The sequence below is a fragment of the Centruroides vittatus genome, unplaced genomic scaffold (genome assembly GCF_030686945.1).
Source record: "Centruroides vittatus isolate TY-2023 unplaced genomic scaffold, ASM3068694v2 scaffold_2569, whole genome shotgun sequence".
Classification (NCBI taxonomy): domain Eukaryota; kingdom Metazoa; phylum Arthropoda; class Arachnida; order Scorpiones; family Buthidae; genus Centruroides; species Centruroides vittatus.
In genome coordinates this window covers 398,302-412,479 of record NW_027122690.1, presented here as the reverse complement: position 1 = coordinate 412,479, position 14,178 = coordinate 398,302, and the positions used below count along the sequence as shown (strand labels likewise).

The following is a 14,178-nucleotide window of genomic DNA, read 5'->3' as shown; positions in this document are numbered from 1 at the left end:
TAATATAATTATAGAATGCAAAATTTTTATAACAATTCCCTTAAATAAATTATACCAGATCATACTTTTTAATTATAAATTAAGTAATGTATATTTTTTTTACACTGAATTATATTTTCTAATGATTTAAGTATTTTGAAAACAACCTCTCATAAAATTCCAAAATTTCTATTTAAATATTTAATATACCTTAAAGTTAGTAATAATTATTAAATATATTTGATTAATCATCATGTATAACATTTTCTACATTGTCAATATATAGTGTATTTCTTCATTTTAAATTTTTGAAGTCTTCTCCAAAAATATCAAAAAGAATTGCTTAATATAAGTAATTATTTAAATAATTTGCTTATTGAAAATGATTGTTATACATAAACACACAAATTGTAAAGTTCATTAAATATGGGGATTGTGTTCGTTCAAATCTATTCCAAATCTTATAATCACAATGGGATGATGATGATAAGCGCAGAACCCAAATGGTTAGGAGTTGAAAGTTGAAATTTGGTACACGGTATGCCATGAGAATGCACACTAAAGGGATTTTTCAAAATTCTTTCCGCGTGGGGGAGAGGGTTAATATATCAGGTCAGTCCATAAGTCTATGGGCATTTTTATGACCTTGAGAAAGATCTTGTGTTTTGCTGTTAAAAATGTCAGTCTAATGTGATAATTTTTACACAAGTGTTAAATTTGATCTCATTTATATAATACTGTTCAGAATTGTGAACATTTCAGTTGTTTATTTTCGTTAAAATGGAAGTAACCCACGAATATAAAAGACATGTTTTATACTTTTTATTTTTAAGTGGTGAGAATGCTACAAATGCAGCCAAAAAAATAAATACTGTACATAATCAAATTGTAATTAGTGCAAGGACTGCGCAAAAGTGGTTTGAAAGATTTAGAAACAATGATTTTAGTGTGGAGGATAAGGCTCGTACTGGAAGACCCGTTGACTTTGATGATGATGCTCTCTCTGCACTAGTTGAAGCAGAACCATCTTTAACAGTTGATGAAATTGTGGAACGTTTAAATTCATCCCATGGAACTGTTCATAGACACCTACAACAAATCGGAAAAGTTTCAAAGCTAGGAAAATGGATACCACACGAACTGTCAATAGCTAACCGACAACAACGTGTAAACATTTGCACGTCTCTTTTATGCCGTATTGCTTTAGAACCTTTTCTTCGGTAGGCTGGTTACTGGAGACGAAAAATGGATCCTCTATAATAATGTGACGAGAAAAAGACAATGGATGGATCACGACAAGCAGCCAAAACCGACTGCAAAAGGTGGGTTGCATCCAAAAAAAATTCTTTTGTCTGTTTGGTGGGATATGTCAGGTGTAATTCACTTTGAGCTGTTAGAACCTAATCAAACAATTACAGCTCAAATGTATTGTGAGCAATTAGAGCGTTTAAATGAAAAATTGAAAAAAAATCGACCGTCGTTAGTGAACAGAAAGCAGGTTCTCTTGCAGCATAACAATGCCAGACCACACGCTGCAAAAATAACTGTACAGAAACTTGAAAGCTACAACTGGGAAATTTTACCTCATCCACCATATTTGCCAGATATTGCTCCCAGTGATTATCATCTTTTTTGCAGTTTGCAGAATTTTTTAAAAGGGAAAACTTTTGAGGATGAGAACAATGTAAAAAAGGCTATTTCTAAATATTTTGATTCAAAACTGAAATCATTTTACGAAGACGGGATTAAAAAGCTACTATCAAGATGGCAAGAAATTGTACAAAATAATGGTGAATACATTATAGATTGAAATAAAATTTAATTAAAATTTTTTGCTGCGTTTTTTGTAGATAAAAATACGCATGAACTTATGGACTGACCTGATACATTATACATTTATAAACAAGTCTCAATCATTCACAATAGGGGTGACCTGCAACACTGTTTCACACCCATGGTCGACCCTACTGGATATAAGGCACCATTGTACAGGGCTCTGAGCTATATATGGGGCATCAGAAAAATTAAAAAGAAAACGAAAATTTTTAATGATGATTGGTTGAAATTTCATTTTATAAACTTGACCTGAGTTGTCAGGGCTAAATGCTGAACTTACGTTTCACATACATGTGTAATGTACATAGGTAGATCCAAAAAAAAAGGTTACAAGCAGCAGCAGCAGCATTTGGAAAGTAATTAATGTGGAGGGAATATTTTTTCCCCAGAGTGGAGACAGATGGTACTAGTTTAGTTATCTTAAAGCGGTTGTGCGGGTAGGTAGTGTAAGTTTGTTAATGTGTCAGAGTGATTGAAAGGGGCAAGACGTTTAGAAAAGTGGTCTCACTTGGAGGTATGAGCTGTCATTCGTTTCTTATGGGCATCTGATGTGAATGCCCTGGCATGTTGATGGTGTCATCCTCCTGCACGACAATGCCAGGCCCCATACTGCTTGCAAAACTCAATAATTGCTGCAAAAGTTCAAGTGGGAAGTCTGGAACCACTCCCCATACAGTCCAGATTTGGCCCCCGTGACTCTCCTTTTTCTGAAAATGAAGGAACATTTATCTGGAACAAGGTTCTCTTCAGTGATGTGAAAACAGCTGCTGAGAACTGGCTCAATGGGCAGGGACGTGATTTCTACCAAGCCAGGTTATACAAGTTGGTCCTGCATTCAGATAAATGCCTAAATATATTTGGTGATTATGTAGAAAAGTGATTGGCAAGTATGCTTCTTAATAGACAGAAAATACAAAAGGGAATTATTAATAAATAATTTTTTATTACCCTTGTAACTTTTTTTTTGATCTACTCTTGTATACTTTGTACGTTGACAGATTATAAAATAATGTGTGCTAATGAATTATCTACAGTTACTGTAAAATAAACAGGACTAACTCTAGGCACCAGCAAAGTAACCATAAGGATGTTTTGGGACGACATTTCTCTAAAATAAAGCTAAAACAAAAAATCAACATATGTCGGATACTAAAGGAACTGGAACAAACAACAATAGATCGTCGGTTTGTTTACATAAGATGACACCACACAATCCGATCGGAGTACAATGACACAGACTCTTAATGGGACTCATGTTTTGCGTTAACTTGCTGGAAGGGGTTTTTTAAACTGCCCTGTGGGCACTCCCAGAGCAGTCAGCTGCCACCTTGACCGCTCGCTGTCTGCTGGAAGAGTGCAATGATGGAGAACATATCCACAACACAGAACGATGGTGCATTTCTGTGTGATCGCTGGAATGGAGGTAAGGGTAGGCATTATGGGAATCCTTGACGTCACGTTTCTTTTCATTGTATGTCGTAAATATTCGAATTGAATTTTCCTCGTTTCAAATTGTTTTGAAAATACGTCAATATTCTGTCGGTAAATTTAGTTTGATGATATGGCAATGCAATACATAAGTGATTGCCATTGGAATGTCTTCCGGGAGAACTTTCTATGAGATACTGGCCCCTATATACGTAGAAAACACTAAATTGGTCGGCCCATTGGTGAAGAACTTTATTAAATAAGGCAGTGATGATACAATATTCTTTTGTAAAGAAGGGCTGACGAATTTACACTTTAAGTCTCTTTTACGTATTTTTTTTTTTATTAAAATGTCTTCACTTTTGCCATGTCCAATCACTAGGAACAAGAGTCTTCCACAGCAGAGACGATCAAAATTGTAAATACAATTGTTCTGGGATTATCACCAGAGAACTTTGAGTGTTTTGTACGTTTTTGCATAGGCGTAGCCTCTAAAGAAAGCTCGTCTCTGCTGTTGAAGACTCGTGTTACTGTTACGTGTCTGTTACTAGTGATTGGACATGGCGAAAGTGAAGACATTTTAGTCTCTTTTACGTATTTTTTATTAAAAGGCAATGATAACATGAACATTTTTAAAGTGGTATGTCTTTGACGGCATGAGGAACGAGTGAATCAAAGATAATCAAATTCGGACAGATCGAAAACCCCCAGGAATTTTTCGGGGAGTGGTCCGTCCGGATATGTCGGGCCTCATCCCTCAACACCCGACTGTCCCATTGTGGGTTCGGCCAGTCCCACAATGGGCATGCTATAATGCACAATGCCCATTGGCCTATAATAAAGCCCTCTAAATTAATTAATGCCCACAGAGTGGAAAGAGTTTTAAAACATTTCAAAAACTTAAAAATGGTATAAGTGCAATTTTATTTGTTTGAGATATTTAAGGTTTTAATTTTAAAATTTATGCAATGAGTAGTGCGTGGCGTTATTTTAAAAACAAGGATGATAAATTGATGCCGTGTACAAATTACACTGGAATTTTCCGATAGTACATCGTTATGTGGAATCATCTTAAATCCGAGCATACTTTTCTGCCAATTGAATGTAAACAAAAAGCATGTAAACACAATGATATCGCAATAATGGGCGCATTGTCTGGTAAAGTGACTTTAATACAGATGAGGAAGCAATCCAATGACATAACTCCGTTTTATTTGAAACGCAGTATGCCATTTGTTTGTTTATCCAGCTGTATTAAAGCTGGCTTTAGTAGGCAACATACCCAAGGATACCGATTTCATTACCTGTCCAAAACCAGTTTTGAAAACCGATTCGGCAAAACCGCGGTTTACCGAAAACGGTTTGTAGTCAGTACTAGAAGAGGTATGAAATTTAAATGATTTGAATAAAAATTCTTTCTTTTGTCAATTAAACCATTGTTGTTAGCCACGACGGCGGAGTGGCACACATCGGTTTGATCCTTATTCTGGGAAATACTGTAGGTACTCAGTATTCAGAATAAAGCATTCGGAAGAAAAAAAAAAACTTTTAAGCGGCAACTTTTAATTTTTTCTTCTATAAGACAGACAGTAATTCGGGAACTGCTGGCATTTCTTTCGATTTAGAAGCCATGGATTGTTGTTTTAATCGCATGTAATTCCGTTGCTTCCCGAATGTCCTTTGATTCGTTGAACGTTTTATCGGTGAAAAATTCTGCCTGCTTTTCGGCTTTTTTTTTTTTTTTTTTTTGCTGACAACAATACTCCAGCAATCTGACTTGCGCGTTTTGTGCAATGAGCAATAAGAATTTTTAAAAAATCGTCGTTTTCGGCTTCCCTTTCGCAGAATTGAATGCTTTACAAAATGTTTTTTGTCTCCCTCGAAAGGGTTTCTTAAAGAAGGAAGAAGCACGTAAAAGAATACGAAAAGACAAATTAAATTTCGTACTAAATCCAATACTAATAACAAATAAGCGCTTTCACACAACTTCCTTTCTTCGAAACACCCCTCCAAGACGAGTCCAAGAGTTGGCAAAACGCCAACAATAGGTGTGCCCACGCTGGCTGAAAACAAGGTTTACATTGCCGAAAAATTAACATTCTGAATAAAATAGTGTAAGACGCTGTGCCAATCGACGCTCTAAAAGACATGTTTATTGCATGTTTTTATCGAACTTCGAACGTAACTATTTATGGGTGTATCGTGGACCGTCGGACTGACCTTGTCTCCTAGATAAATACAAATAGTGCGTGCGCACTACAAAGTGGTGATAATGACTCATTATAGGAAGAATTATTTGATTATTCCCTATTGTTTTCTTCTGTACAAACGATGGGTACCCCTTTTTCCTTGCCCTCCTGGACAATTGCTATGATGGCTAGTTGTAAAACCAACACTGTATAATAAATATATAGCATAGAAATTTTTTCTGAGTTTAAATATTTTATAACTGAGATAAGATTACAAACAGACAGTTTATAATGTACTGTATAGGCTAGAAAGAGAGACAATTTTTGTATGAAATTATTTTTTTAATAAATATAATGTGTCTAAAACAAATTTGCTATTGAGATAACAGATTTGTAATATCTTTTATATATAAAAGTCATCATGATTAGAAATATTTGGTTCGTAAGTTACAGTGCAGACGTCTTATCGTTGCTAGAGTGCTTGACCTTTTGAAACCAGATATCTATATATATATATATATATACACTTATTTTTTATCTGTCTTTATCAAGTAGAAAACTAAGAAAAATGTCTAGGTAACATTTTTGAGAGCATTATAGAAAGTTTATAAGATTTATAAATTTATTGAAATTGTATTAAATATTTTAGAACAGGAATTATTTATGATGATCGAATGGTCCAACACCTTTGTCTTTGGGATCCAAATTATCCGGAATGCCCCGAAAGATACGCACGATCCCTCAAAAGGTGCAAAGAGTACGGGTTAATTGATAGATGTCTTCAATTACCGGTAAGTTTTGAAAGATAATTGGAAAAAAGCATAGAAATGTATAAATGTAAGTTTAATTTTTAGGCCAGAAGTGCAACAGAAGAAGAAATATTATCAATTCACAGGTAAAATAGTTAATAGTATTCTAGAATCTATTCAAACTTTATGGGTTAATTAAATTTTAAATGTATTTTAATAGCAAAAATATATACGAAGTAGTAAAAGGGACAGAGAGCGAAAATGATGCGGAGAAATTGGAAAAATTAGCAGCGAAATATGATAGTGTCTATTTTCATCCCGTAATATAATTTTCTTATAGTTAAATCTTTTAAACAGAATTTAAAAGATTAGTATATTCATATTAATTTAAAAATAATTTTGTTCATTTATTTTTAGAAAACATTTGAATCTGCGAAACTAAGTGCAGGTTGCACCATAGAATTGGTTTCAGCTATATTAGAAAATAAAGTAAGTTGTCATTTATTAATAAGGTCCGGATTTTTGGGTGCAGTTTTAGAATGGATTGGGTGCTCGTTTTGGTGCCAGTTTGGGTGCTTTTAAATACTGTATTATTAAGACAAAAACCAACAAGATGTACTATATTTACAAAATACATAATTGTTTATTGCGATTTAGACATAAAGATGAGCATTATAATTTAAAACAGTAACCATTTCGATGTTCTTAAAAGTTTTCTTGTTTGGAGGATAGAATGTCTTTATATAAGGAAAAAGATTTTTTTATGTCGACCGAGACTATGGGGACATGTTTCAGTTTTACTCAGAATTCTAGTTCAGTGCAATATAGAATATTTTTCAAATTGGGATTTTTTGATAAACTAGATTTGAGTTTGTCCAAGGCAAAACCATCCAGTACATCAAGTGCCCAACTTACAATATTTCACTGATCTCGCATTTCAGTTCCATGTCTTTCATGCTCGTTGGTTTTATCCACCAATAACGTGTATGAATGCACAGAGTAGAGCTCTGCGGTCATTACTGGATCTGCAACCAGTTTCTCAATACTGTCAATGGCCGCAGAATCACCAGGAGGAAGTTTGTTGATAAACACACTAATTTTCTCAAAGTTTTCGCAGTAGAATACCACACTATTTATTCAAGACCCCCAACGGATGACCAGATATTAGAGTTCGTTGAGTTCATATTTTCAAGTTGGTACATTTTGAACAACATTGGTTGTACTGTACATAGCATCTGGTCAGTGGTGCTACAAGAATGTTCAGGATGTACCATTTTGTGGAATCCATTGTTTCTTCCAGTATAAACGCTACAGGATTGTCTCCAACAACATCCAGGTGCCCCTATAAATATATGCTAGAAATTCCTTTTTTTTTTGTTTGCCTTCTCTATGCTTTTCCAAACTTATGTGTCACCTGATTTTCATTTCTTGGTGTTTCACATCAACCAAAATCACATAATTGCAAATGGAACAGCAAAGAACTTTTCTGTCTGTGCATACGCGTTCATCTTTAAACTTATTTGCTAAAGTGTTCGGTTTAGATGCAGACAATTTTGCCATTTTCTAATGTCACCGACATTGAACAAAGGAAATTGGAACTGTTGTGCTCACAAGTCAGGGTAAGGTGATCTCAATACAGAATTTTCTAGATTGTTTTTTTCTTAGAAAAGAAAACATGTGTTAAAGATTTTCAGTGAATCTGTTTACATTCTTAAAACAACCCTAAGGCTTAGTTGTTTAGTCCAGAAAATTCTGCTTTACCCCCTTTCCTCTCAACAAAAGAAGAGAGTAAGCTAATTATTGTATTTTTTTTTCTCAGCATTCGTGGTCTGGCTTAACAAATTTGTTTTTCCCCCGTTAAGTGAATGAATAAAAACCACCAAAAAAAGAGATAATTGTCAACATATTCTTTGAAAATGTTAAAAAGGGGGAAGCTGGGTGCAAAAATTCGAGTGGGTGCGGCACCCAAAAATCCGGATCTTATTTATTAATGACGAGTAAAACTAAACAATTTATTTTATGCAGAAAAGTATCTAACTTTAATGCAAGTTTATACAATATTTAAAATTAATTTATTAATGGATAAATTTAATTTCAGGTAAAGAATGGAATGGCCATTGTTCGGTAAGTGAACCGTTGTGTTGCGGCTTAAGTCACTTATTTGTAGATGATAAAATTTTAAATTTGAATTAAAATGTAGTCCACCCGGTCATCATGCTATGTTTGATGAAGTTTGCGGTTACTGTTTTTTCAACAATGCTGCTTTAGCTGCTCAGCATGCATTGGAATGTTATAAATTGAAGAGGTAATTAGAAATTTTTAAAATTTAATATTGATAAGTTTAATTCATTTGATATTTGAAAATTATTTTTAGGATATTGATTGTAGATTGGGATGTTCACCATGGGCAGGCAACTCAGTATCAGTTTTATAAGGATCCTAGGTAAATGGTAGATCAGTAGTTAAAATAAAAATGATCAAGTTGATGATAAATATTTTTCAAAAATTTTACTTTTGTAGGGTTTTATACTTCAGTATTCATCGATATGAACATGGTGCTTTCTGGCCAGAACTAAGAGAGTCAAATTACGATTTTATAGGTGAAGGTCAAGGAAAAGGATTCAACATAAATGTCCCTTTAAATGAGGTAAAAGTTCTACTGTAATGCATAGGCTCATATCTTATCACACAAGAAGACATAATATTAAATATAATTGAGTGAATATAATAATAAATGCTAATAAGTGCATTAATAATACTGAGATATAATAAATGTAAATATTATTAATGTACTCAAAATAATTAGAAAATTTATTGCAAAATTGATGGTCTTGTGTTTTATTGCACAAAACTATAATCTTTAAGGTATGTCAATTATTTAAGGAAAAAGATAAGAGAATTTGTTAGTTTTATCTGGCAAAAATGCTTTGAGATGACAAGAACATTGAAAAATAATTCAAAAATTTAACATTTTAATTAATATACTTTAACATAAAATAAAAATATATTATAATAATATAAAATAATACAAATATACGTCAAACGAAACCCGATATAATAAGCAAATACACCAATAACTGCCATAAATAATCGGGCTAAATTTTGGATATATGATTATAGATTAGAAATAAATTTGGCACTAGAGTTAGGCATTAGATGATTAGGCATTAGATGCTATCTCTTATTAAAATTAATAATTATAATATTTAATTTAAATTTTTCTCTACCTGAAGAAGAGCTGTTTGGAAAGCTCGAAAACGTTTGTGGAAAGAAGATTTTTTCACGCAAATTACACCGGTAACAGGTTCGGTATTTAGTATTTCATCCCCGGTGTCAGAGTGAAGTGTAATTTTACTTAATATTTAATTAATTAATTTAGATTAAACTGGAAGAAAAGAATAGGCCCGAAGCGGGACTCAAACCGCAACTCCCACTTACCGTGCGGACGCGTTGCCAGTTATTTAATAAGAGATGGTGCATAACGCCTAACTCTACTGCCAAATTTATTTCTAATCTATAATCATATATCCAAAATTTAGCCCGATCATTTACGGCAGTTATAATATACTCAGAATGTATTATAAATCCAATAAAACATGGCTTAATACAGTATGAAATTGCTTATAGCATGATGAAAACTTAACTTCTAATTTTACATCTAAATTTGACAAATATTTTTATTTTCAGCACCCAAAAATTTATATAGTATAAGATTATTATAGTTATTTCAGCAAAATGTATAAAGTTGATATAGTATATTGTAAGCTTGCTTGTAATGCAGACCAAATTTTTGAACCTATCACTCATATGAGATTTACTATTATTCTATATGATGATAACCTGCACTGTTGTTATTTTGGAGTTTTTTAATGAAGATAGCCCCTTATTTTTTCTTTCTTAAGGAAAATTATTCTTTCCTTAAAACTGTAGCTATAATTTTCATGTTTAAATATTTCAGTTGTAATTATTAAAAATCAAATTGAAAATTATTGAGATCTGATTAAACGTTAAAGCATAAAAATGGTCAGTTTGAGAAAATTTTGAATAAAAAAATAATAATAAAAATTTATATATGATATTAAAGTTTGGTACAAAATAACTATTCATGAATTATTTAAATTTTAATAAATCATAGAGTTTAGAAATTATAGAATATACAATTTTATTTATTTTTTCTTTCTTCTCTTAACAAGGCAGATTATTCAAATTGTATTACTTATGTATCACTTATAACTGTATAATACTAAGGTGACCAACTTTTTTACAATGAAAAGGAGGACACACATAAATTGAAGGAAAAAATATTGTAAATAAAAGAAACATTTTATTCATTGCAACAATAATACACTATAATAATCTCTACTGCATGTGTATGTGCTGTGTCATGTTTCGGTAAGAAATAAACAAAGTTACTTGCATGCAGAGCACTCTCTCAAGGTCTCCTGTGCAGAGCACATGCGTTTCATAATCGCGTTTTGCTGCATTGTACCGAGTCTTGACGAACCATCATGTCGAATACAAACACATCACATCACATTACATGCAACGGATCGGCTCGGCATCAATTGAATATGGAGATTTACAGATTAATCTTCAAATATCAAAAAGGAGGACATGTAGGAGGACACTTTTCGAGGGAGGACAGAACTTACAAAAGAAGGACTGTCCTCCCTAAAGGAGGGCGATTGGTCACCTTAATAATACTGAAGAAATTAAGATCATATTGCTTAATGTTGATTAAAATAAATACCAAATTATGTAGCTAAAATTTGCATTTATGAAAAACATTTCAAATATTTTATTTATTAGACAGGACTGGGAAATGGAGACTATTTAGCTATTTTTAACAACATCCTTCTGCCCATTGCTTATGAGGTAAGTGAAAGAATTGCTGACTATATTATGACTTTGTCACAATGCGGGGCTGCAATTACTTTTTCTCTATGATGACTTTATTTTTCACGTGATTTTAATCGCAGAAAATATGAGATTGCATGAATATTGTATATCTTATTGGGTTGAGTGATGTACTATTGATCCCAGTTTATTATAAGAATTAATTTTTTACCAAATTTATTGCTCTGTATATTAAAGTAAAAATTTTGAATTGCGATGACACAAGACTGGATGTTTGTATTTAGTTAATGAGAACTGCCAGCTTTCTGATCTGGTCTTGGTTTTTATCTACCTCACCCCATTTTTGAGATTAATGAAGGACAGACAATGGACGACAGTGGGAATGTACAGGTCTACAATTTGGAAATTGCAGCCCTAATTAATTAATGAGAAATATGTTTACAATTATTGTACTAATTTTTAAAATATTATAAATTAGTATTCTCCAGAGTTAGTAATTGTTTCGTCAGGATATGATGCAGCTGTAGGTTGTCCCGAGGTACGAAGCTTGTTATATGTTTTTATTTTTATTTACATTGTATAATTATTTAATTTTATTTATTGAAGGGAGAAATGGAAGTCACTCCATCTGCATATGCACACTTTATACAATTATTGAAGGGATTAGCTAATGGAAGATTGTGTGTTATACTTGAAGTAATGATTTCATTATAATTGTAATTTTTTTAAATAGATATTTAATTAATAATTTTTACAGATAATATGCATGTTGAAAAACTGTTTTATTATTTTAACTACATTATTTTATTTAAAGGGAGGTTATTTTATTTCTTCATTGGCTGAAGGAGTTGCATTGACTTTAAGATCATTACTTGGTGATCCTTGTCCAAATTTTGGTAAAATCTTGCCTCCAAAGAAAAGGTATAAATTTTCTAAATTAAATACAATCAACATTAAATATTTGAATCTGAATAGAAAACATTTCTTTAATCTTTCAAGTCTTATTGAAACTATTTGTAATGTAATTGCTGTTCAAAGACCTTATTGGCGCAGCCTTCAACTTCAAGGGGCATTTCAAGAAGATAAAAGTGATGATAAATGTTTAAATAGAATAAGGTTTATAAAAGTGTTCTTAGTTTTTATATTTTATTTGTATTTATAACTTTGATTAAATATATTTAATTTATATAATTTAGACATTATCCAAAAATTGAATACAGAGGAAATGAAAAGCCACAGATATACGCCACTAGAGATTTCTATAATGTTCACAGTCCTGAACGAAAAGCAGAACTTGAGCTAAGGATTCGGCAATTGATTTTAGATACAAAATTAGATGTTCCTCTTTGGAAAACTTGCATAGCTTATGATGAAGAGATGGCATGTCATCAAAATATGTTTGAAAAGTAATATTTTGGTTTATTAATTTATAAACTATTAAATCTAATACAACAGTCATTTGATTTATACATTTTAAAAAATTGTATAAATAAGTAATATAATTCTTAAATATTAATATTAATAATATTTTATATGAATTAGTATTTCATTGTACATTATTGATTTTTATTAGACATGTAGAAATTCCAGAAAGGATTAGATTGAGTTATAAAAAGTTAAAGTCTTTAGGTTTATTTGATAAATGCCTTAGTTTGAAGGTAAGTTAAAATATTAAATTCAATTTTTAAAATAACTTTTTATATTTGCTCATTTCTTATTTCAATATAAACAATTTTAAACTCAAATTTAACGTTGAAGATATGATTGGTTGATATTAAATTTAAGGCCATCTATTTTTGAATGTCTGTTTATAATTTAATTACCGTATATTTTCGCGGATAAGACGATAGTTGAATCATAAAAAAAGGCCCCCAAAATCCGGGGTCGTCTTATAGGACGGATATAAAAATTTAGATTGAAATTTATATAAATTAAAACCATTATAAAAAACGAACAAACCGTAATTATTTACTAGTAGAGAGTAGGGCATGTCCACAAAATAGAATAACTTGTATGACGTTTTTGTGAATAGTCAAGGTCATTACCCGAGTGCCCAAATCGGTGCAAACGTTTGCAACAATAGCAAGGCAGAAAATAAAATTTGTTCATTTGAAAAATTACGAATAGGACATAATTCCGTATACGCTATACGGTATTATTATCCAGATGATGATCGCCGATCTAAACTAAATTCATAGGCCATTGATAGTTTGGGAGTCGTCTTATAGGACAAATATATGCTAAAACTATAAAACTTTGATGAAAATTTATACCTCGTCTTATCTGGGGAAATATACGGTAATAGTTTTTATCATATTTCAATTATTAATTATTAAACAGGGTGACAATGAATTTCTATGTCCTAATCTCAGTGGCGCAGCAAACATAACTGGCGCCCAGGGCACGACACTTTATTGGCGCCCCCCTCCCCCCAGAAACACATATAGTTTGTCTTGGAGACCATTTGGGCACACCTCTGCGAGTGGTGCCCGGTGCATGATACTACCTGACCTATTGACCTTCGCAAGAAGAATCTTGATGTAAAGGAGGGGAGGAAGTTACCTCCCTAGCCTATAACCCAGCAAGTAGCTGGACCTCTGTAAGACAGACAAGAGTGCTGTCAGTGTTTTTATATATTATTTTATACTATCCTGTTTGTACGAATACATGTTTAATTGATAGATAAAGATAGAAAAGAATTAAAGAAACGTCATCCTTGTAATGCGAAAGTGGAACAAGGTGATTCTGATCCCCAAAAGGGGAAATGATGAAAAATTAACGAAAAAAAAAAAAAACACCTCCTTGCCCTCCTCACTACGCCACTGTCTAATCTGTGACTAAATTTTCCTTAAACAAATAAATAATAAAAATAGAACATTATTTTTATTTATTTAGGATTATACATTATAAATATCTTAAATTGTTTTAAATATTTAAATTTGATCTATCTAAAATGTGAAATTATTCTAAATTATTGATTTATTATGTTAAATAGTTAAAAATAATGATTGTCTTTCTAAGTATTTGTCTTCATTCATTACTCTTTTGGCACATTTTATATCTTTTTTTTCCTCCTTCACTTTCTTTTCTACTTCTTCCACTTCTTTTCTCTCTCCCTGTCCTCATTTGGTTCTTTCTCT

General features: G+C 32.0%; 1 protein-coding gene across 1 annotated transcript in view; it reads left to right on the top strand.

The window, feature by feature from the left end:
* Positions 1-5,652: 5,652 nt before the first annotated feature.
* Positions 5,653-14,178, top strand: part of HDAC6 (histone deacetylase 6) — a 32,992-nt gene continuing 24,466 nt past the window's right edge. The window contains exons 1-16 of the mRNA XM_067285436.1: positions 5,653-6,008; positions 6,082-6,223; positions 6,287-6,327; positions 6,402-6,501; positions 6,599-6,670; positions 8,280-8,305; positions 8,382-8,486; positions 8,556-8,624; positions 8,702-8,828; positions 10,991-11,056; positions 11,517-11,576; positions 11,645-11,734; positions 11,853-11,959; positions 12,038-12,154; positions 12,235-12,444; positions 12,612-12,696. Coding sequence (XP_067141537.1) covers positions 6,001-6,008; positions 6,082-6,223; positions 6,287-6,327; positions 6,402-6,501; positions 6,599-6,670; positions 8,280-8,305; positions 8,382-8,486; positions 8,556-8,624; positions 8,702-8,828; positions 10,991-11,056; positions 11,517-11,576; positions 11,645-11,734; positions 11,853-11,959; positions 12,038-12,154; positions 12,235-12,444; positions 12,612-12,696 — 1,425 coding nt within the window. The 5' untranslated portion in view covers positions 5,653-6,000. The remainder of the gene's footprint in view (positions 6,009-6,081; positions 6,224-6,286; positions 6,328-6,401; positions 6,502-6,598; positions 6,671-8,279; positions 8,306-8,381; positions 8,487-8,555; positions 8,625-8,701; positions 8,829-10,990; positions 11,057-11,516; positions 11,577-11,644; positions 11,735-11,852; positions 11,960-12,037; positions 12,155-12,234; positions 12,445-12,611; positions 12,697-14,178) is intronic.